Source organism: Haliotis asinina, chromosome 11 (genome assembly GCF_037392515.1).
Source record: "Haliotis asinina isolate JCU_RB_2024 chromosome 11, JCU_Hal_asi_v2, whole genome shotgun sequence".
Classification (NCBI taxonomy): Eukaryota; Metazoa; Mollusca; class Gastropoda; order Lepetellida; family Haliotidae; genus Haliotis; species Haliotis asinina.
In genome coordinates, this window is record NC_090290.1 from 31,738,968 (window position 1) to 31,765,450 (window position 26,483).

The window sequence follows — 26,483 nt, forward strand, 5'->3', positions numbered from 1 at the left end:
GGAAAGTTAAAACTAATAGCACTATTTAGACAATACATAATAAAAACAGACTATAGATCGCCAACAACTGAAGGTAGATCACCACACTAGGGACCATGGGGACTTACAGTACCTTTGCTACCTGCATGGACCCTAGTTGGATTTACATCATCCCCTCAGCTGCTGGCGATTGTACGAAAGGTTAGCCAAAATTAAAACAACATGAATACTACGATTAAAAACCTGGCAGACTTAAATTTACTGTGAATGTTTGTGGACTTACGTACCCTCTCAGGAGGACAATAATTTTACAATACTTCAACCCCCTTTGAGGGTACAGCCACCAACAATTCAAGTTACTAATTCAAACTACCAATCATTAAAATACATCTATTTACAGAAACATACTATTCAAAATTCACCCAAAAAATCAATTTCTTTTAAAAAACCTATAATAAAATGAGAATTAACGTTGGTAAAAAGATCCTTCATTGTTTTAACTGTAAAATATTTATCCCTTGTGATGGAGAATGTTAGGTTGCGTGGAAAGGGTACAACTATACATGCCATGTTAGGTTACATGGAAAGGGTACAACTATACATGCCAAGTTAGGTTACGTGGAAAGGGTACAACTCTACATGCTATGTTAGGTTACGTGGAAAGGATACAACTGTACATGAAATATTAGTTTACATGAAAAGGGTACAACTATACATGCCATGTTAGGTTACGTGGAAAGGGTACAACTATACATGCCATGTTAGGTTACATGGAAAGGGTACAACTATACATGCTATGTTAGGTTACGTGGAAAGGGTACAACTATACATGCCATGCCAGGTTACGTGGAAAGGGTACAACTATACATGCCATGCCAGGTTACGTGGAGTGAGTGAGTGAGTTAATGTTTAACGTCACATCGGCAATATCTCAGCCATATCGTGACGAGAACATTTAAATTAAATATATGCATATGGAAAAATCTGTCAACGGAGGACAGTAAAACAACTAGCATATCACAGTTTTAAGTAAAACTAGTATGGAAAGTTAAAACTAATAGCACTATTTAGACAATACATAATAAAAACAGACTATAGATCGCCAACAACTGAAGGTAGATCACCACACTAGGGACCATGGGGACTTACAGTACCTTTGCTACCTGCATGGACCCTAGTTGGATTTACATCATCCCCTCAGCTGCTGGCGATTGTACGAAAGGTTAGCCAAAATTAAAACAACATGAATACTACGATTAAAAACCTGGCAGACTTAAATTTACTGTGAATGTTTGTGGACTTACGTACCCTCTCAGGAGGACAATAATTTTACAATACTTCAACCCCCTTTGAGGGTACAGCCACCAACAATTCAAGTTACTAATTCAAACTACCAATCATTAAAATACATCTATTTACAGAAACATACTATTCAAAATTCACCCAAAAAATCAATTTCTTTTAAAAAACCTATAATAAAATGAGAATTAACGTTGGTAAAAAGATCCTTCATTGTTTTAACTGTAAAATATTTATCCCTTGTGATGGAGAATGTTAGGTTGCGTGGAAAGGGTACAACTATACATGCCATGTTAGGTTACATGGAAAGGGTACAACTATACATGCTATGTTAGGTTACGTGGAAAGGGTACAACTATACATGCCATGCCAGGTTACGTGGAAAGGGTACAACTATACATGCCATGCCAGGTTACGTGGAAAGGGTACAACTATACATGCCATGCCAGGTTACGTGGAAAGGGTACAACTGTACATGCTATGTTAGGCTACATGGAAAGAGTACAACTGCACATGCTATGTTAGGTTACATGGAAACAAGAATTAAGCTTCACACATCTGTCAAATGGAAACTGAACTGAGTATTTTAGGTAGGCCAGTTCTCCAACTGCTTGGCTACCCCCAATACCTGTGGTGGAAATGGTTGCCTGTCTAGTATGCTGGAAATTGAGTAATAGCTTCTTGTGTACCTTTCATTCATCTACATGTGATAAAAAGTGGGTAATGTACAGACTGATTGATTTACAAGATCAAAAGAACTTCAGGAGAAAAAACTAAAATAAATATCTAACAAAACACAACATAATCCCAGTAGGGACACAGGGAAGTCAGTGGACTTGTTGTAAGATGATTAAGACACCTGCTTCCTGATAAAGGAACAAGCACTGTGCACAGATTCACATAACCAAAAGAGACTACCATATGTAAAATATTCAAATAAACACCTGTTTCTTTTTCTAAAACTTCTCACAATCTCTTTTCTCAGTAAAAACAATAGAATTCTAAATAGGCAGATACGAATAATATGTTTAAGCTGTACTTTAAGCAAATTTCCAACAATTACAATCAATTATGCTACAGTTTGCTTCAAAACAACACTGCATATTTCAGATGAAAGGAACTGCTTAGCAGGGGGGAATGAAATGTTGACAGTTAAAATAACAAACAACAGTTCTAATGGAGGGTAAAAATGTGTTTAAAATAGCAGCCTTACATACACATAATGACACATTAGCTGAGGTGGAACAAAGCTGGTCAGTGTGTGGAAGCAGTATCTATTGCAGATATGTGCAGATCGGTCTGGGAATGTGTGCCACTAGTTTTATTTCAAGGCTGCTTACTGTTTTAACTGTTCTTGGATTTGGGGAAAGTTGTATTCCATGTGGATATGTAGTCAGCCAAAATGTAAACAACAGCATCATTAACAACGGTTTCATATTTTACATGTGAATATTAAGGACATATGTATATGCTGATGTGAAACAGATAAAACGAAATTTTAGGAATGGTTTAAATTCTGCAAAAATGCATGTACTTTTGTGTAATACATTTCCAATGTACAGTCTTAAATTGCCATTCCCAGTATGTTTTTAAGTTTAAGGTAAACAAAACAAAGCTATTATATCCTTTTCATGGAGGATGTTGTTTCATCTGTCATACAGTATTCCCACTAGTTCTACACACTCAAATGGAATGGCCTCACCAATATACTACATCATGGAAGGTTCACCTTCCTGACTTGGTACACACCACCTCAGAAACTGCCAGAGCCAGACATGCATTACTGAAAATCATTATCTATCTACATTAGAAATGCCATGTAGAGTCCTGTCTTAGCAAACTCGTGATATTTCATGAAAGATTTATCATCATCACAGGAATACATGGACAGATTTCATAACAACATATATCAGTGTCTCTTCCTCATAATCTTTCAATATCGCCACCTGAGTTTGCCTGTTGCATTGGGCATATGTCTATATGTGTACAAGGGTTGACCATTGGCTATTGCAGCCTGCGTGTAATGTCTTATACAATGATAGTACAATGGGACTGTCTCCTCCAAATCTGACGCCAGTTACCCGTCATGATGATGATTCATCCATCAATCCGTCAGCTAATGTGTCAGTTGTCTACCTTAGCATGTTGAAAGGTAAATCTCAAGTAGGAACCATAATATCTATGCTGACCACTGATTCTATTATCTTGGTCTACAACCAGTGACAAACTATGCAGCTTTTGTTGTTTGTCATTCTCAGTATAACCCATTGCCTCAGCAGTCTGCTAGATACAGAAGTGCCAAGTAAAATAAGCTCATCTAAGTACAACCAGCTCCAGATACAACATCATTCCCAAATGATCATTCAAAATTGTATCAATCAAGATGAAAAGCACACCCAACATGTTCTATATATCATCAATATCTTGCTTTTCTTCGACAATGAGGAAATTCTGCTAATTGGTAGAAGGCCTCAACATCATTCACTCATCTGCACTTCAACCAATATTTAAAATCATAAATTGGAGGATTTTATTTTTTCAACATAATTTTTTCTGCAAACTTCCTAACAAGTCTTGCATACACGTATCGGCATGTCAATACCTGTGGAATAGGACTGTTGTTTTGTTTGAACAAAAAACAACAAATATACATTATATGTTAATTACAACAACCACATTGTTGGTTGACAACATTTCATAAAATTGCATGACAGCTACTTCATGTGACAGGCTGTCTCTCCAGCCACAGACATAATGAATGACACACATGTTACACGGGGACAAGCAGGGCCACCTTATTCCAGCGTCCCTGGATTCCTGCAAACAAAGTCGGTCAACTTCTGGATCATGTTTACAACAGGGGAAAAATAAACACTCACTGACAAACAATGACCTTTCCATTGAAAATCATGTCCATCAACCAATATGTTTGGAGTTGCAGCACTGTTAACAAGGAGTTCCTCAATATGTGTGACAGTGAATTATGTTCCCATGCAGAAAAGTTCTGAATTGCACCCTGACAACTGAACTGTTAAGTGCAAAATATTGCCTTTCAAATTAAAACTTTGCCAATCCTGACTTCTGTTCCACGGAGGGCTCAATGGTAAAGACAAAGAACTACACATGTCATTTACCTGTATATGGTACACTCACTAACAAGCTGTACTTCATGTGTTTTATCTTATAATATTTAAATTCACACACACAGCCGACAAGTTGACAGCATTGCACAGTCAGAGCTATCATATGCATATGATCATCCAGACAGTAGACGATCACAGAGACAGTAGATGATCACAGAGACAGTAGATGATCACAGAGACTCTAGATGATCACAGAGACAGTAGATGATCACAGAGACAGTAGATGATCACAAATACTAATTGATCATACTGTTAGGAAATCTAGTGTTAAGCCCAGTATCACTGTGGATACCAAATTTCAGTGTGTAAAACACTAAAAGTCTTACATATCTAAATATATGACTGAACTAGAGCAAACAAATTTAATGCTCTGATTAATGTAATTTAAAAAAGCTTTGGGAAAAAGGTGCAATCCTAACCTTAAACTTACAGTTGTTGTCTATTCAGTAAACGAAACACTATAAAAATCAAATCAGTCCATATTATCTAAACATGCAAGCATGGTTTGGTATGAAGGACATTGACTATGACAGGTGTGTCAGTAGCGATGATGCATGCAGTTATACAAAATGTCCCTGTTTGACAGCTTTATATGGGCAAGGGAAAGCATTCAGGTTGAAACAGTGTTGAAACATGAGCTTGGCAACACTGTAATAATCTTTGCATATGAAAAGTCCTGTATGTAATCAACCTTACCTTTCTGACTAGATTGACCCCCTCCAATGTGTATGTACTCCGAAAATCATTTCTCTCCAGTCAAAAACCTATGGTTTTGTCACTGTCCACTCCTGAAGTTAGTGACCCAGCTATCACGCGAGCTGTTTCTAAATCACCGATGTTACCTGTCCATGTACAGTCAAACCAACACAGCAGGGATGTCATGGGTCTCGGGGACCTGTGCTCAGCCAGCAAGAGAGACGTGACATATTGCAAACAGCTTTTAATGAACATGGAGCTTTCCTGATGATCATGGTTGTGTAAAGTGGTAGTTGTGAATCACTCAGCCTCTTGTGAGGCTAGCCATTAAAGCATCATTACCAACTTGTGAACCAATGAGCAAAGCTATAAACCATGGATCATATCCTGTACTGGGTCATTTGTGTTCCTGTAAATAACTAGAGAAATATCACCTGTTTCCATCAACCCCAACTACGTGGCCAACTCTACCAACGGTTTCCATCAACACCGTGTCAGTACTTGACAACCCCCTCCTGACTAGCCACAATGTGGTCAGCTCTAACAACCGTTTCCATCAACCCCAAGTCAATAATTGACACCCCCCTTCTGATTCACCACAACGTAGTCAACTCTACCAACTGTTTCCATTAACACCGAGTCAGTACTTGACAACCCGCCTCTGATTCACCACAACGTAGTCAACTCTACCAACCGTTTCCATCAACACCAAGTCAATACTTGACAACACCCTCCTGACTAGCCACAATGTGGTCAGCTCTACCCACTGTTTCCATCAACCCCAAGTCAAAAATTGACACCCCACTTCTGAGTCACCACAACGTAGTCAACTCCATGATCCGTTTCCATCAACCCAAGTATTTACTTCTGACTCACCACGACATGATCAGCTCTGCTATGTGTCTCCATTAAGCCCAAGTCAATACAACCCCCTTCTGATCCCAAGTCAACATTTGACAACTGCCTTCTGACCCCATGTCAATGCTTGACAACCCCCTTCTGATCCCAAGTCAACACTTCACAACCCCCTTCTGACCCCATGTCAACACTTCACAACCCCATTCTGACCCCAAGTCAACACTTCACAACCCCCTTCTGACACCATGTCAACACTTCACAACCCCCTTCTGACCCCAAGTCAATGCTTGACAACCCCCTTCTGACCCCTAGTCAATGCTTGAAAAAACCCCTTCTGACCCCAAGTCAATGCTTGACAACCCCCTTCTGACCCCTAGTCAATGCTTGAAAAAACCCCTTCTGACCCCAAGTCAATGCTTGACAACCCCCTTCTGACCCCTAGTCAATGCTTGAAAAAACCCCTTCTGACCCCAAGTCCATGCTTGAAAAAACCCCTTCTGACCCCAAGTCAATGCTTGACAACCCCCTTCTGACCCCTAGTCAATGCTTGAAAAAACCCCTTCTGACCCCAAGTCAATGCTTGACAACCCCTTTCTGACCCCTAGTCAATGCTTGAAAAAACCCCTTCTGACCCCAAGTCAATGTTTGACAACCCCTTTCTGACCCCTAGTCAATGCTTGAAAAAACCCCTTCTGACCCCAAGTCAATGCTTGACAACCCCCAAATAATTCACTGCATGTGCTGTTGATGTCCAAACGAGTGAAAACAACCTGGACTTGCATATAATTTTGATCAAACATTCCATCTGACATGTGTAAACTATGTGGGAAAACAAAATGGTGATCATATGCTACAGTGGGTTGTCACAGTCAGCTGGTGTGGAGAAAATCATACCACTTGTCAATTACAGTCACAATCATGTATTATGTTGTAATGACATACATTGTACAGTCATGGCAGAGACATTTGTGCTAATTACACTGAACATAACATGTTTATAACAGCTATATGTTATCTAAAATCTTCCACATTCAACAGATTTGTTTGTGAAGCAGGTGCAGTGAATAAATATAGCCACATTATGATATTGGAGTAGTTTGTATCAACTTCTTAATGAAGTCCAATATTCTGACCATTACTAATCTTTCTAACGATGAGTGTGGAGATGTACAACTACATCAAAACCATATTTCACATCATATACTGACTTCTTCAATAACTGGTTTGGAAACACAAGGGTCATTCTATGGAGAGGAGGAACTTGTTAAATAATTTGTTTTTCTGTTGATATTATTAATTTGCTTTATAAGGAAATGTTTAATGTGATAGTTTGAAGACATACATTTGAAAGCACAATGGCAAAATTGAAACACACTAAATACTTGTCAATGTGGCCTATGAATATTTCACTTCAAGTATATCAAAAAGCACAAACAATTACACTATGCTGCAACATCGATTCATGTTCAGGAATGAATACAAAAGATTTATTCAGAATTACTTCACCATTTTTTAGTTTTTGATAAACTCATCCATAGTTTAAAGTAAGTTAAACTTATGTAAAACACAAGAGGCCAGTAGCACCACTTTCAAAACATTGGCAAAATGTACACAGAAATTGTGGGGTAAAAATAGTAGGGTATAATTGAATCAGAATGTTAAACATAGGTATAATGACTATCATTTACGACAATGAGCAAGCATAAATAAGAATATTTGAAGTTACATGTTCAACAGATTCAAACGTACTCTGCATAGTATGGAACTGTCAAACCTGAAACTTATCTCTTTGGTTGGACTGTATGGAGTTTTAAGCCAGTGGTCTGTTAAAGACTGTGACAAACACTGGAACTGATAGACAAATATAAACAGGAGAGGTTACACCTTCGTGTGTCCCTGTCTTATACATGGGCAAGGTTAGCCTCTAACCTTCTGGGATAAATTTTGTATCTATTCCACAACCACAAAAATATTTAACTGTTTCAATCTTAAACAATTAAGAGTCACATTTTTTAATGGGAAAAACTTGAAATGTATAAAAGATTAATTTGCAGTGAATTAGATTAAACCTTCATAAATTACAAACTAATCTTTTTATTAGTTTAAGAATTAGATTGCAGTGATCCTAGTACGCTAGTAACTGGATAGTTTCACTGTTCTTGCATTCACCCTGTCATATACAGCTTGTCCCCACTGACAATTGTTTTACAGCTGTTGTTGGAGTCAAGAAATACACAAGTCAGTTACCATCCAGCTGCCTAAACACCTTTTCCAGTACACCTAGAAGGTTAGAATTCAAGTATTTTACACAATATACACATTCTAATGAAAAAAATGAACAAACGCTTGAACAAAATCTGTCTTAAGGAATGCATAAAGATATTCACCACCGTCATGGAGGCTACATGTTAGTGACTTTAACCAGCATGCATCTTACTAGACAACTTTAACTTCTAGAACTGCATCTGAGTGCAGGATAGAAATATATTCACTGATCTTTGACAAAAAGTGGTAATCAAATTTGATGTAGAACTATTTTCAGTGTTGCCTCTAGGTTTCTAAAAACATTAAACAGAAATCATGAAAAGAAATATACACGCTTGCAGTGAAACCGCAAATGTTATTTGGTACATCTGCAAAATGAAGGGGAGCACTCATCCATAAATATTAATTGTGGTCAAACCAAGGCTGGGTATAGATGAATGATGGACTTAGGATACACAGCTGCCCTTGGTCAACCAACTGATAATGTTTCTGTCATGTTTTTCCACTGCCATGTTTCACTAGTCTCCTTACAAGCATCACTTAAACTCTGAATGCATTTAGAGATGGTACATCTACCTGAGCAGTCCAGAGAAAACCTGTGTAAGGTATAATACGTCATTCTTGTTTTTTGAACCTCAGATGCTCAGACAGTGAAGTGGAAGCCGCCACATCCCCGAATGTTGCTCCTTCATCAGGTGGTTCTCCTGGTAATTGGTGTCAACCTTGCAGGTGCTAGAACTGTTAGCATGGCATCTTCCATGCCACAGAGATTATACTGTGCTTCAATGTACATTTGTTATGTGCCTGTCCTGTTGGAGCATACCTACAGATGATGTTCATTTTCAGCAATACCATATCAAGTATTTTAAGATCATTGAGATTGTTGAAGGCTGTTGCTACTGAACTTTATATGAAGCACAATTACAGATATCCGTTAGTTACATGCACACATGCTATGATATGATCTGCATACTACGACAAGATCTGCAAGTAGAACTGGATTTGTATAGGATATAAAGATCTTTGTAGGAATGCCCTCTTTCAGCGCTTGTACTCAGTATCCCAACTGTAGCCAGTTCCTCTCAATGTATCAAACATAGTTGAACAACATCTTGTGAACCTGTCACAAGCTTTAAAGGTTTGGGCCAAGCGAGGTGACAGCTTCATATGTAAACACAGTAAGCGTTTGTCATATTGTCCCACTGCGTAAGCCACTGGTCAGCCTTGTCCAGCTGGGTCAAACTGGGAGTCTGTTTACACACAGCACCAGTGGGTGGATTTTACAATGCTGTCAACATGTTAAAGGTCCATGGAATGTGAAGATACATCCAGTATTTTCAGTAGTTCACTAGGCTAATCTAACATACATGTTTTCAAGTTGCTGTGACAGGGTATGTCATGTGTATGAAGGCATAAGCAGCCAGTGATAATAAAGTTGTATCAAGTTTTTCACCTTAGAGTGTTGCTGGCTTTCCTTGTACAGTAAATCACACTTCCATCTCCTGTACATGGAAGGTATCAGCTGAGCACTGGATTGTACCATTTACTGTTGTAGTTTTGACTGTTTGCTACACCGCTTCTAATCAGGCAGTCAAGAGACTTAGTGTTAGTCATTAAATGATGCTCGGACACATGACAGAGTTGTACAGTGGCCATGTACCTGCACAGTATATGTACCAAGTATTCCATGGCCTCTGGAAATCTCTAATCCCATCCTGGATGCATTTAACAGAGCATGACAGTATTCTGTAGCAGATATTGGATACTTCCCAATGCCCCTTTAACACTGAAGACCATCCATGCTCCCTGTTCTAGCTACAGCAAATATTCCAACTGAAGTTAAAGCCATAAGACACACATCTCTGTATTCTCTTTACAGTAACCTGGCATCAAATTGTACAAGCAAACATAAAACCCTCTCTGTAAATAAGCCCTTGATATTAGTTCAGTTTTCCATGCAAATCTTCTGCAAATACATCTAAATATAGCTCGGTGAAATCTGCCTGCGAAAATCATATACAAATATGGAAAGATGAAACGTAAAATAACAATCTGTATAAAAAAACTATCTGTGAAATTCTTTGTAAAAGTGGTATGTGACATTGCCCCCAATCCAGGAGTAAGGAGATGGCATGGAAGTTTCCTCTCTCTTTGTGGGATATATGTTGAATAATCCCTCCATCACTGCCACTCACACATCCAGGCACTATCTCTGTTACATATGAACAACATAATGCAAAGACATTGCCTATAGTTTTTCAGGCAAACTGAATCACATGTATACATGCTCTTCTTTAATTTAAAAAGGAGGAATTTGTTTGTATGAGTTGTTTTCAGAATGTCAAAGCACTGAAATATGTTAACTCTTTGCATTTACCTGAAAATGACAGTTTTAGTAAGTGTATTTTGTGGAATCTACTTACTGATGGACATGTTGAGATCATGTTTGGGTGTAGTGTGTAGACGGAACCAATGACAAAAGGTATGCATTTACACATACCCTTGCATGGATGTCAGTTTACATGGCACAGAAAGTCATGTAACTTACTGTGCAGTCAGGCTCAGAGCAAAACGTTAAAACCACATTTGGTTAATAGCAATTTATGTAAAGGCTATAACACGACTGCAAGGTTTTGGTTGCAAATGAAATGAACAAAATGAAGAGACAGTTTTCTGACTCCAAGGGTTTGAATTTGCTACCAAAACTGAGGAGAGTGTTTTATCCAACTTGTGAACTGTTATGAATGTAAAATACAAATGTATATTATTTTCAATTTCTGCATATGTTTTGTATACATGTACTATGGAATATTCCATAAATGAAGGAACAACCAGTGTCAACTGTGATGCATGTACTCCAAAACCTGGGTTTAGAAATGATCGGTTGAAAGTAACAGTAGAGATCTACTCGATTCTGGAAAGAACCCACTTTACTGCAGAGAAAATCATAGGTAGGGTATGTAACTAACACCAGTACATCAGTTGACGTCCACATGGAGTTGATAATGTAACATACTGTTCCAACAAGGAAAACTGACCCTGCCTCTGGGAGCTGCTACCACTTTGGGATAGGACACGCCAATCATATAATGAGTGAGTGAGTTTAGTTCTATGCGGCACCCAGACTCTGGAGCAGAAATTCCAGTGATCAACAGCATGAGCTGTGATCTATGCAATTGGGATACATTGACACATGTCAACCAAGTCACCAAGCCTCATCACCCAATCCTGTTAGTCACCTCTTATGACAAGCATTAGTTACTGAACATCCGTTCCAACCAGGATCTTCACGGCTTCCACATAATGTGGTTAAGGAGAAACGAATAATCTACCTTATATTTTGCTGGGAGGAGGTCCTGTGTTATCCATGTATAGCAGGTGGCTAAGCACAAAGGAGTGGACTTTAGCCATCAGGTATCAGGCTAGTAATCTTATCACTAAGATGAAGCAGTTCTATCTCACTTTCTCTGATTGTATAGGAGAGATGATGTCTGGTGTACAACAACATAAAAGTCAGGACATGTAGCTAGGTAAACCAATGGATATCATCAGCCACCACTTGCTGTTATCTCTCTGTCACCTAACTTTCTATGCAAATCATAGAGTGAGGGCCTCATTATCTGTTTCATTACATCTTCTGACACCATGAGAGTGTTCAGAGCAAACCCAGTTTAACATTGAGCTTTAAAAGCTTGCTTCACTGTTTTCAAATAGTATTTCCTTAGACCAAACTAAAGGTATATTTTCATGAGGCATACAAAGTGTAAATGCATTATTCATACACAGTCTTACAGTTTAGTATGGATACTATAAACTGTATGCCTTAATGTATTCTCTCAAATCTGTTTGCACTCTACAGTCAGTACCAAACCATCTTCTAACTCAGAAAGGAATACATATATATTTCTACTTCTCCCCAGACAACATCACAGTGTCAGCCCCTACCCCTCCCCAGACAACACCACAGTGTCAGTCCCTACCTCTCCCCAGACAACACCACAGTGTCAGCCCCTACCCCTCCCCAGACAACACCACAGTGTCAGCCCCTACCCCTCCCCAGACAACACCACAGTGTCAGCCCCTACCTCTCCCCAGACAACACCACAGTGTCAGCCCCTACCCCTCCCCAGACAACACCACAGTGTCAGCCCCTACCTCTCCCCAGACAACACCACAGTGTCAGCCCCTACCCCTCCCCAGACAACACCACAGTGCCAGCCCCTACCCCTTCCCAGACAATACCACAGTGTCAGCCCCTACCTCTCCCCAGACAACACTACAGTGCCAGCCCCTACCCCTCCCCAGACAACACCACAGTGCCAGCCCCTACCCCTTCCCAGACAACACCACAGTGTCAGCCCCTACCCCTCCCCAGACAACACCACAGTGCCAGCCCTACCTCTCCTCAGACAACACCACAGTGTCAGCCCCTACCTCTACCCAGACAACACTACAGTGCCAGCCCCTACCTCTCCCCAGACAACACCACAGTGCCAGCCCTACCTCTCCCCAGACAATACCACAGTGTCAGCCCCTACCCCTCCCCAGACAACACCACAGTGTCAGCCCTACCTCTCCCCAGACAACACCACAGTGTCAGCCCCTACCTCTCCCCAGACAACACCACAGTGTCAGCCCCTACCTCTCCCCAGACAACACCACAGTGTCAGCCCCTACCTCTCCCCAGACAACACCACAGCGTCAGCCCCTACCTCTACCCAGACAACACTACAGTGTAAGCCCCTACCTATCCCCAGACAACACTGGATATCCGACACAGGATCATGAGGATATATCATAAAACAGCTTCATTCACTATGCAGCTTTTCAGCAAACAGGATAAATCTACCAACATATTCCATTCTGGCAATACAACTTTAGCAGCAATATTGGTGTCATATCTAAGCTTCACGTTCTTTAACAATTACTCCCTCCAAAAGGCAATCAGTGTGGCTGTGCAACAACTGTAAAATGTCATATAACATCATCAATATGCAACAAAATATATTACCAAATATTCTCTTCGTTTATGAGGGCTGGTATATACAGAAATCTATCTATTTTCTCAATTCCAATACAACTATATATATGTATGATACCTTCCTCCATGACAGTATTCAGGTCCTTGGCAATTTGTATTTGACTTGACCCAGTGTTTCACATAATTGACAGAATGGTCTACATCAATAACATAGGAAGTCATCACACACTATGACACTGGAATGGCATTCATGTCGGTTGACAGAGTAAATACAGTAACATTGCTGTCACATACTGTCAGTCACAGAGGTCTTCAAGCTTTCTCTAGAATCCTAAACAAACATTGATTCTCAAATTGAAATGTTTTTTTTACCATAACTGTAATTTTCACTGTTACAATGTAAAACTGTGCATAAAGACATATTTCATTATTTTTGAATCACCTCTAAAACCATTATGTAAATCATAACAGACTTAAGATGAATTAGAAAATAATCAATTAGTGACATTTCACTGACATTTACTGCAGATCTGGAGCCAAATAGGCCTCTGAGCAGATCTAGATTAAAACATGAATATCAACAAACATTAACAATCTTGTCATCCACGGCTAGGGAATAAAGGAAAATATGACATCAAAACAATCAATATTGTTTGAAAATGTTGAGAAGGATATGAACATATGATAACATGTATCCTCCACAGTTTGTCTGTACACAGAAACATGCTATATCATTATTGCAGATACCATGAGAAAAAGTCAGTGTATTCATGATATGGCCCCCATGAATTGTGCATCTGTCTAGTAGCCAACAAGATCAAACGATTCAAACAATATTGACACACAGGTAAATCAGCTGGTGAATACCTGTGACATGACTCACATATGATATACATCATCCAGCTGAGATGAAGCCTTCACTTTCATACACCAGTCACAGCATGTATAAATATGGCTGAGCACATGGCAAAACAGCCATGTGTTTCTGCTACCGTTTAATACCTGTACATGACACATGCGACGAATACCTCTTATTCTGTATTTCACTAAGTGTATGTTTTAGGGGAAAGACGTAGACACAGCTGTGTCTGGATGTGGATTTGTTTGTTAACTGCAGTAAGTTCTATCTGGACAGACTATGGACAAGAACAGGCAAATCTGTTGTTAATAGTGTAAGCAAATATCCATGCTATCAGTGAATTCAGACACTTAATCAAGCATGTCAGCCATTGCAGCCAACTGATGCTAATTTTTGGCATACAGGTTCTACCTGATCTTCCTTGGGATACTCACTAGTAACGGAACATATGTATGCTGTTCTTCCCAGAAAACACACATGAATGTGGGTGTTTATGCCCTATTCCTTGTACGATCTAGAGTGACAAGATCACAAAAATATAATTTGGTGAATCCTTACAAATGTTTTTGTTCATAAAATCCTACATAATCCTGAAAAAGACAGGATGTGTAGTAAGACTAAGACTATGGTTTGAGACAGTAAAGTTTGTACAAAATCTCCAACTACATCATCATTGTGGGTGCATGCAGCTGCTCTTCCAATCATTGGTTTCAACGAAAGATGTGAATTTGTCTAAAAGACAGAGTGAAAATGTACTTACCATGAGTGCACCATACTGGAATATCCTGTGAGATAATCATCAATCAACGTATCTCTCCTGCTTGGTGTTAACTCCATATTGGCCACTTTTCATTAAACCTCAGAACCCATGAGTAGAGTCAGAGAAAAGCCCTATATACAAGCTATCTCGCTGAAGCCTTTTTCAGCTGATGTAATTGGTCCCTTCATGAGACACACAAAACAGACTACACTCAAATATTTTCATGAATAAAATATAACTCTCCACAATAATAATTAGTTGCAAAGACAACACTACCCATAGATGTGTTTTAGAGGATTTTGTCCTGTTCTCATACAGTGGCTGTAGATGCTCTCATATTACAACTTCCAAGGAACTGAAACTTCAAGTGATGTCTTCCGAGGTGCTTCAATAATTAATCAGTAATCCAATTAGCACAGCCTGTTGCAAAGGCTCATGGAATAGATTAATCGCAGAGTTTATGGTGACCTTGATTCAAGGTGATTCACTGGAATGTCAGCATTGTGTGCTTCTCGTTCATCTCCCCAATGTTGACTGTGATCACATGTCTTTACTTTCAACTAAAAACATATCATTGCAGGAGGGAGGGAAGTTGTGTGAACTTGTTTGTTTGAAAGGTAAACGTTTTCTTGATCCTTGCCAGTGCATCAAAGGTTTGACAGTGGGAGGCCCAAAAATCAAAGTATGAAAGGAGAACAATTCTAGAAAAGTCTTAAAGCTTGATGACTGTCATGTTTAGTTTTCATTTTTCATGATATATTTGCAAACAATTTTTCATCAAGTATCTTCAGCTCAGTTTTCTAAATGACAACCTTTGTATTCATTTTACGGTTTCAGTTAATATGTGATTTGTAATGAAATGTAATAATGTTTTTTAAAACAAATAGTTAATTTTAATATTTCTGAAAAGACATTGAAAGAAGTTGAATTATTCAATTGTAACCTGATCTTCCATGCAAAAACATTAGCCAGGAATTAACTATTTATACTGACATTTTAGGCAGAGCATCACCTCATTTATAAAGGCCATGTAAATTAGTCCCGTGATAGAGGAAAAGATAAAATTTCTCTCGTAAAGATGAGATTCCATCAGTCTATGGTGTGACCTCATCAAGATGCAGCAGAGCCATATTCATCTCCTTTGTTCACACGGTAGACTGTAACAGTTAAATACTGGAAACTGGGATCATCAAACATAATTGTTTTCAAATTAAGTTTTCATGACTGACGAAATGTCTGTTTACAGCATCATAGCATGATGTAGAGACAAAAGGTCCTCAATGAAGCCAGTAGGTTGATCATAGACTCACAACAATACAAAGAAGCCAATACTCAAATATATAAGAAACAACATGTAATGCTATTCACAGAAAATAGGGATAAAAGAAGACATGATTTAGGATGTACATGTTCAACAGTTCAGCAGTGTATGAGAGACTTTCCATGCTTACATGCTGCACTAGAATCAAACACTCAACGAGGCAAATAGTTTAGTTGGCACCATGTGACCATGTATTATCTGTACCTGACAGAGTTGTCTACTCTGAACTGTGAGAGCAGAAACTCCAGTAGCCCTCCATGTAAATATGATGTTTCTTGCTTTAGTGCTGTGTGGTCAGCCGACGAGTATAGTAAGGACAATTTTTACAGATCAAGGTATAGACAGCATATGCATGTCAGCTGACATAGCATATACTTACTGCTTGACACAAGTTAATAAAGGAAATATGGTTGATATAAGGAAAAACTTACATTTATAAATGCCCACAACTGTTGCCACATTAGACATGAATTCTAGGTGCATTTCTAGGTACACAATTACTTGCCAAACCATATGGTTCAGAGAAGATTGTTATAAAGCTCAGCAGGACAGAAAGATCAAAATCAGCTTGAAAGAGCAAGTGAGCTTGCCATAATAAGGGATCCAAACAGAAAGCTTAAAGTAGACCCCAAACAGCCACAGGCCAAAGTAGAGTTTCAATAAATGTAGACAAGGAAACCATGGTTGAATATGCAATAGTGGTAGGAGAGAGGCAGTCACCTTTCACAGGAACATCATGCTACCTTGCTTCTACAGAACCCTTGTTTATCTCAAAGCTATCACAAGGAAACCTTCAAGTCCCATTTGAGTTGAAAAAGATCTCTCCAGGATGCCACAGGCAAAGCTATGGGTACATCCCAATGTGCACCAGGGAATAACATCTCCCTTCACCATCAATACTCCCATGCAGACTACCTGAGATGACATGCCATCACCTCACCTTTAATACTGCAGAGATTGCTCTCAGTAAATAAATTATTATCAATTGGAAATTCTAAAAACATACTAATATCAATAGTAATGTTGATCATGACAAAGTTTGTTGTGGAGATGACAGAAACAATCCTAATTAATTAGGCCCTTTTGACTTTTTGATGCGGCCCTTCTGAATAGGGGTCTGCGGCCCTTTCGACTTTCTTGCAGCCCTTTTGACTTTTCTGTTTTGTGGCCCTTTTGTCATGCGGCCCTTTTGACCTGTTCCCAATGTTAGGTATGTATAGGTTTCATGAACCCTTCACAAAAATGCCTGTACTTCAAGGAAACTACTAACAGATTGTGGAATGTATAACACATGTATAAAAACTGAATTTGTCATGTGATACTTACAGTTGATTAATCATTTAATCAGTTTAATTGACAATATAACGTGTTCACTGATCATGAGGGGGCCATGGGCTCATGTACCCTAGAGGTCTGTTTATGTTCCACAAGCATGCAGGGCCGAGAGACCAGTGAACAACGTATTTATCTTACTGTACACCTGAATTTTAATTTTGAACTGTTTGAAGCACTACTGTTGAATGGAGGCGAATCACCATTTTGCATGTGACACAAGGTAAACAGATTTAGAGTTATCTCCCTTCCATCGATTTTCAATCGCAAAACATCAGTAATTTCTGTGCTTGATGCGTGATTCAATGTTAATCAAGGCAAAGAAGTACTACCATGACGCACCAGAGGAGTTCGGAATTCCCAGCGATGTACACTGAAAATAATACATCGCCTGTAAGCGGGGTACACTGAAAATAATAGAATAGTGCTTAGCCAATCAGAAAGCGACATTCATGTGTGAGGTAAGATTAAGTTTTTTTGTACATTGAAAATGTATTCCCAACTTGAGAAATTAATATTTTGCTCCATGTCATATCAACAGAAGAATTCCACGCTCAGTTCTACACTATTGTATAGATCCAAGGTCAGCAAGAAGATACAATACAAATTGGTCAGTGTATACAGTGATTGTCACCTTCTACTGTGTCATAAAACAATTGCCATTATTGATAGCTAACTGATGAATTGACTGGTCTGCCTGATTTGAAGGTTTGAGAACTGGCTTTCAGAAGTAATATTTATAACATATATAATATAAAAAGTATCTATAACATGCCTTTCTAAGCTTGATATTCTGCTCAAAGTGTACAAGTTGAGTACAGTCAAGTCTTATCAATCCGACATTGTCTGTTCCACAGTAAATTGTTGGATTAACGAGGATGTCAGACAAAATAATTGTGACCTGAACATATAATTTTCAATTTGTTACCAACAAAAGTGTTGGATAAACCTGACTGTCAGAAAACAGAGGTCAGATTAACAAGATTTCAGTGTAAACAGATGATCTTGTGATCTTGTCACACTAAACTAATGTTAGTCTTGTTTAAAGAAGTGACATTTTTAGGAGAGATTTGAATGTCTGGTCAGAACTGGATCAGATAAACTGAGGGAGGTCATTCCATTCTTTTCAGCAGGATAGAAGTTACGTGATTTCAGGAACATCTTTACAAATTGCAGCCATACATCAATCAAACTGATGAAATTTGCTGCAACTGACACAATGAAATGTTATGCAAATCTGTTATTTTAAATCAGATTTCTAAAGATCCTGCTGCATTTGAAATGCAGTATGAAAGACCTCACACTTTCATCTGTGGAAAAAAGTTTTTGTCATATTGTTTTTATGTCATAAAGAGCATATTGACATGGAAGAATGAGATAAAGGGCTTAGGACTCTTTATATTATTATTTGGAGCAAATATTAAGCTTTGTGGATGAAGTATTAGTTTTGTTTACATATTTGAATCACTGAACTAAATTATTGTGTTAGTTAATGCATACATTCCAGTTGTTTGCATATGTATATTAAGAAGGTTAACACAAAATGACTACACCAGCATGTTGGGTCAGTTGTCATGCTCCCTGTATGTTGATGACTGTGACAGTCTTCAAGTGCCTAACAGTCTTACACTGTGTATATTGAGAAACACCTATAGTGAGTCAGAGACAGGATGTATTGATAAACAGGTAATTAACTGGTCATGTCTTGCATGTCCATCCAAGGACACAACACCTGACAAATTGTTCATTTTGATGGTTTAATGGCTATGGCACCTTTGTACTCATTTCGTTGTATCAAGTTGCTGGTATTTACATGTTGGCAGAACTCTGATCCCTTCTGCGGCTAAGAGTAGCCAATTAGTGCTGATACAGGCAGCCTGTTCTGGTGTAACAGGTGATTTCCTTTCAGCTAAAGAAGTTTCTCCATCATGAACTCCAGAGGTCACATAAATGACAGCTGAAAATCTGGGTTATAATGTTTGGAGATCATCTGTTCATTTACAGAATAACTGATACAGTAAATGTATGAATATTGATTGGATTATCATGTCAAAGCTGTTCATGACTATTGATGGACATAGTGACAGGTGAATGAGACTGAATGAATATGTGGCTTATTCTATGTCAGTGGACTCAGTGGTGTCCAGCCAATCTATTTATCATAACTAGCAGTTCAGTAACATTCTGTACTGATGCTGATGCTGTTCTTCCCACTACTACTACAGCAATTGCTACTGTTACTGCTACTGTTGTTACTGCTACTGCTAGTAACTGCTACTAATAGTAACTGCTACTGCTACTACTACTACTACTACTGCAACTACTGTTGCTGCTGCTGCTACTACTGCTGCTGCTTCTACTGCTACTACTGTTGTTACTGCTACTGCTACTACTACTACTACTACTACTACTACTACTACTACTACTTCTGCTGCTGCTGCTGCTGCTGCTACCCATTCACACTTACTTGTGTTTGTCCCATTCAGTTTAGCAGGTCAATGCAGCAGCATTTGAATACCTTACTCCATGTTCAATGTACACACAAAGGAGGAACTTCATCTTGAGCTCATGTAAGATGTCAGTAAAAGGGAGACTGATCATTTCACATACACTATGATAAAACAGACTTGTAATAAGTGTAAAACATACACAACTTGCTACATTCAGTGTTGAGCTGATGGTGATAATAATGGCAAAGTTCACAAGTATCATCTAAACACTAAGAACAGAAATCTAATAAAGCAACTGAAAAATAGGTTCATAAAATGATCATTTTATCATAACAAAACATTGCATATTGAATTTCAAAACATAAGATTTGAAAATCTGTCTATGCATGTTTACTGTATGCATAAACATTTCAGCTCAATAATTCATGCATTGGCACAGTGACACACCAGGTTAAGGCAATCAGTAGGGCCAAGGAACGGCATCATTGTTGCTGTTTCTTGTATTTTCAACTTATTCATTTTTCTTCAAAGTAAACCAAAATTTTGTATGTTCCTATTTAGACAGTCAATACTGACCTTATGAAGCATCTGCTTGACTTCATAAACTGGTCAAACATAGCCTAATTACAAGTTAATCCTTAGCCACACTTGGAACAAATCTTCAAGCTACTGACTAAATCTCCTGCTTACTCCAGATACTCATATGTTTAGCCCTGTTCCATGGGGACAGGAAGCTGTAATATTAGTGTTGTAAACTACCCAAAACCTTTCTGGTAACTATCAAAAGTTATCAGATGAGTTGGAAAGTTGATTGGAAGTCTTGATTAAGAAAAATAGTAAGAAGGTGAATAAGAGGAGTTTAAACTGCTTAATGTTCTCTGTCCTGTTTCGTTCAAGGCTTCGGCCATTATGCTCAAAGTCAGATTCATCCAAGACCATTGAGCATGCAACATTTTAAACCTGACTGTCCGGTCGCCAAACAGACTGTCCCAGATGGTTGGGCAGGCAAGAGTTTTCAATGCTGGTAATATGTAAACTGTAATAGGTATGTCATTTCATTCACTTGTTTACCTGTTTTGTCAAACTATCAGATCACTGAAGACATTCTTATGGATACTGTGATACTGAAAGCTAACTCCTTTGTATTACTGTATTAAGTCATGTAGTCAAGGATGGATTCATACACCTTTGCCCAGTACTTTTCTTTCATGATTACAATATGTTTATACCAACCATCTAGGCTGAAACAATGACACAGTAGATGTCAAGTATTTTATACTTCTATATTTCCCTATTTTCCAGCTAGCAAACTAACTTACAAATCTGAGCCAACCACAACATGAAGCATCAACTGCATCATGGAGTCTATGGGTTTTTAATCCATCGATCCCCATCTACCCTTGCACTGCTAGTGAACAGATACCACTAAAAGCCTGTACAAGATGACGGAGTGTCCCCAGGCTACATAGATAAATACACATAGGTAAGTTGGCAATAGACTGTTGACTACCTACAGGCTGTATTTACAGTTGGAAGTAGGTCAGGTGGCCTGACATACATCACAGATATGATGGTGAATACAGAAACATCTCATTATATTATTTCAACAGACTCCCACTTACATGCAGGGTGACTGATTTCTTGGTGTCCATGAACCAATGGAAGCTGGATACAAGCTGTGTTTACTGATATTCAGATCAATACAGACATATACAATAGACAATCAAACAAAGATATGAGCCCTCAAATGGATAATGTTATAGTCTATATAGTAGTCTGTCTCACAGTCCCTGAAGCACATTATTTTTCCTACACCCAGCCCTCTCTGCAATACTAGAGCCCTAAATAAAGCAAGTCTAGATCTCTCCAGGTTCTGAAAATGGTTTTCCATATCACATATTCCAAATGTGTCGGTTGCAAATAATTTACAACTGTTCTTTCTGCCCATACTGTTGAGGTAACAACAACCACCTCCAACTGTGGATTGTATTTTCAAGGATCGCCTGAACAATGTAGGAGGAACCTGCTTAACCTGCAGCCAAACCTCTGATCAATATGATGTTATTATTGTCTTTGTGTTGTGGCATCTTTGACTTCAGTACTTTGAACAATAGGCACACTTACCCAACCCTTTTTCAGCAAGATGTTATCAGCGCACAATGGTAGTAATTTGACAGGTCTTACACATGAACTAGTCGTCTCTATGTTCCGTCATAGGATCATCGTGCCACACACTGGCACCTTCAAAATGATGTCAGTATGTCACAGACAAAGCTGTCTATGTGTGGTCTATTTGCCACAATGTTCAGTCACAGAAACAGGGTGCCACACACACTGGCATCTTCAGAATGATGCCAGTATGTCATAGACACAGCTGTCTATGTGTGGACTAGTCATCTCTACGTTAGGTCACAGGATCATCGTGCCACACACTGGCACCTTCAGAATGATGCCAGTATGTCACAGACAAAGCTGTCTATGTGTGGACTAGTTGTCTCTGTGTTCCGTCACAGAAACATGGTGCCACACACTGGCATCTCCAGAATGATGCCAGTATGTCACAGACAAAGCTATCTATGTGTGGACTAGTTGTATCTACATTCGGTCACAAAAACATGGTGCACACACTGGCACCTTCAGAATGATGCCAGTATGTCACAGACACAGCTGTCTGTGTGTGGACTAGTAATCTTTACGTTAGGTCACAGGATCATCGAGCCATACACTGGCATCTTCAGAATGATGCCAGTATGTCACAGACAAAGCTGTCTATGTGTGAACTAGTCGTCTCTGCATTCGGTCACAGAAACATGGTGCCATACACTGGCATCTTCAGAATGATGCCAGGATGTCATAGACACAGCTGTCTATGTGTGGACTAGTTGCCTCTGCGTTCGGTCACAGAAACATGGTGCCACACACTGGCACCTTCAGAATGATGCCAGTATGTCACAGACAAAGCTGTCTGTGTGTGGACTAGTCGTCTCTGCGTTCGGTCACAGAAACATGGTGCCACACACTGGTACCTTCAGAATGGTGCCAGTATGTCACAGACACAGCTGTCTATGTGTGGACTAGTCGTCTCAGCGTTCAGTCACAAAAACATGGTGCCACACGCTGGCACCTTCAGAATGATGCCAGTATGTCACAGACAAAGCTGTCTATGTGTGAACTAGTTGTATCTACATTCAGTCACAAAAACATGGTGCCACACACTGGTACCTTCAGAATGATACCAGTATGTCACAGACACAGCTGTCTATGTGTGGACTAGTCGTCTCTGCGTTCAGTCACAAAAACATGGTGCCACACACTGGTACCTTCAGAATGGTGCCAGTATGTCACAGACACAGCTGTGTATGTGTGGACTAGTCGTCTCAGCGTTCAGTCACAGAAACATGGTGCCACACACTGGCACCTTCAGAATGATGCCAGTATGTCACAGACACAGCTGTCTGTTGGGGTTAGCCCTGGCTGCCATGGAAACACTGTACAGATGAGGACAAGTCAGACTGTGCCCTCACCACATGTGCAACTTACATTTCACTCTGTTCAGTGTCTGTCTTTGTGCCATCAGTCAGTTGAAACAAGTGTCTGAGCTACTTCCAAAAGGATTACAGTCTACAGTATACTGTATCAATCATTCACAAAATGCTGATGTTTGAACTGTTCACAAGATTCCCCTTTTCATCCTCACTTCATCTAAACCTTATTTGTTGAAAATCTAAAACACAGCATCATATGATGTAGGCATCTAAAATCCACTAATAATGAATATAAATTCAACTGGTATAACTTAAAACGTTTTCAAAGTGTTGGATACTTTCAAAACGTCATTAAATTAGTCCTAATCATGAGTCAAGTAAGTTCCCAAGAATCCTTCCGTTCACAACATACCCACTTATTTTTTCATATAAATCTCTGCTTGTCCAGGCATTGTGAAACCAGCTATTGTCACTGTAACGCATTTGACCCCGGCAGATATAGACAAAGAACGTGGCCATCAACTCTCACCACCCCAGGGATCACACTGTACATGCTGCCCTATTCACCACAATAATTCTTGCCAGACAAAGAACATTTGATGTCAGGAATAGTCAATGCTCTGTTTATATATCAAAGCATAATGTGTTCGGTTTTCAGGGTTAACTGTTCTCTCTAGCAAAGACAGGAATCACGTCGTTCATGATGCTTTCTGTTGGACATACCTTAGGAGCATCATGACTAACTAGGTGACAAGGCTAACATTGAATGTATATAATTGACCAATATGTGGTATATGAACATCGACTATATGGTTGCCATTGCAGCAATAGACTGCAGCAGTATGATGACGACAGACTTCACCTTGGACTCTGACATAATATAACCAGGTAGGTCATCAAACAAAACTTCAAAACCAGCTAATGAATTACTAAGTTAGCCACTTGAGCATGGTTATGTTGAGCATCTAGATTTGTTCGCTTGTTTGCTGTTTGATGCTACACTCTGAGCAATGTTCCAGTTATGTGCCATGGTCTGTAAGTCTCAGTCAGTGATCAACAGCATTGATTTACGCAACTGAAACATGATGAGATGTGTCAAGCAAGTCAGTGAGCTTGACCACCTCTTATCTACCTGACTTCTTATAACATCCATGGGTTACTGAAGATCATTTCTAACCCGCATCTGCATAGGTGTTTGAGCCTCTGGAGTGATGACAGACCATGTTGCACCTGAATCCTGCTCGGTACTGTGGCTTAATAATGACTCTCTATCATGCATGTATTTTCTATGTTCATAAGAATCACAGTCCATATTACAGCAATATGATAATACAGATGACAGACTGTACAGCTAACACCTAGAATGTACCTCAGTTTTACATAATGTTTGTAACATTTGGATAATTTGCTGATACTGACCCAACAGGGTCCATGAAATGTGTTGTGTTTTCTCCTGAAACCAACATGCTTTTCATGAATGTACAATGTACTCACAGCGCTGGTTTGGCCCACTTAAGCATTGCTGCCAGAATGGTGATAGTTCCTCTTGATGTTCCTCCAGCAGTCTCCAATCTGTTACCATCAAACCAACATTCCCTACACTGCCACTGATGCCAGTCTTTTCTGTGTAGGGTATATTTACAAGAACATACACTTTAATCCTCACACCATGACTTTAAATTCTTCAGGAAACAGTGCCTTGACTACTGAATGTGTCACCACATAATTCACCTATCATACACATGAATTTCAACTTTTCCATTTCTTGGCGTCCACATCCAGTTATTTAGGAATACTCGTAACCTGAGCCTTGTACATACCAAATGTCTCACATGCATGTCAGTGTATGAGACACACAACAGTGTTGTTATTACACCACATTCCTTTTATGATCCATGTCCTTTAGTCTCAAGTGTCTTCAACTTCTCTTTCAACCTCAAAGCCCTATATCCAACAATTAGACATTAGTACACACCATTATATATAAATATCTGTATATCCCTCCCAGCTGGTGTGCAAGCAGCATGGCATGTATTCCTCAGATAATACATATGTATCGATATTGATCACACTTAGACATACACACACTTGTCAGGCTCTTTTCTTGCTGTATCAACATTTGTATTGATGATCACCCTGGTCTGTGACATGTCAGTACATTCCTGCATCATCTCCCATCTTCACAACTCAGGAGGACTGTTGACACACTGCTTTCCTATTCACTTCAAAACTACTGTCAGGCGTGTTTACTCTTGTACACTACAGTAAATTTTGTTTAAAAATAAATTGTAAATTTCGTAAAAGGTTCATACTGTGTTCTTTGAGTTGGTGTTGACATTGACAATCCCAGATTTGAAAAGTCACTTCAAGTCGGCAATAGGTAATGAACGCCTCCTTGCTCGACATTTGACACAAGAAGTGTGGATCACATGCGTGAGTAGCTCACACATACAAGCACTCAGTTCCCCAAACTTGTTCTAAGTGGGTAGCTCCAGCGTAGGTGCCCCCACAAGCTCCCACAATGCCTGCAATCTATCAAGCAGAACGAAAAGGGCATTAGTGTTTTCTCCCCATCAAGGAAATACTGGGGATTACTGTGCAGGCAAATCTTATTAAACCAATATGTTGTTTATAAACCTGGTATTAGCTGTTAATCCAAGTACATGGGACAAGTACCACTGATTGACCCATTGCTTAGTCTGCTGGTTACAGAGAATAGCTGCAGACAAACACCTCTAACACCTCAGTCAAACTACAAACTCTTTTACTCTTTGAGAACGGCATCAATGTAAGTGCTTTTAAATAGTTCCGTACACATAGCAAGATAACATCATGCTTGTCCATTTGTCCTAATGTGGTGTGATGCTTGGATTGTTTATAAAATGATAACTTGACCACAAAACAAATACACAAAAATTAGCCAACAAAAGTCAACATATTTTATATTACCCAAAAATGACTTTCAAGTTAATATGTACACCCACATGTAACACAACATAAATATTTGGGACAATCTAGATTACATGTATAATGGTTTTGAACATATACAAAATAT

General features: G+C 39.1%; 1 protein-coding gene across 4 annotated transcripts in view; it reads right to left on the reverse strand.

The window, feature by feature from the left end:
- The window catches only part of LOC137255612 (serine-rich adhesin for platelets-like), an 84,682-nt gene extending 59,019 nt beyond the window's left edge, over positions 1-25,663 (reverse strand). For 2 of the 4 annotated variants that reach the window (XM_067793056.1, XM_067793052.1), the window contains exon 1: positions 24,923-25,663. In XM_067793056.1, coding sequence (XP_067649157.1) covers positions 24,923-24,948 — 26 coding nt within the window. In that variant the 5' untranslated portion in view covers positions 24,949-25,663. Of the gene's footprint in view, positions 1-5,117; positions 5,274-24,922 lie in introns of those variants that run through there. The other 2 variants (XM_067793057.1, XM_067793054.1) reach the window with 1 other exon arrangement.
- Between the last annotated feature and the right edge of the window lie 820 nt (positions 25,664-26,483).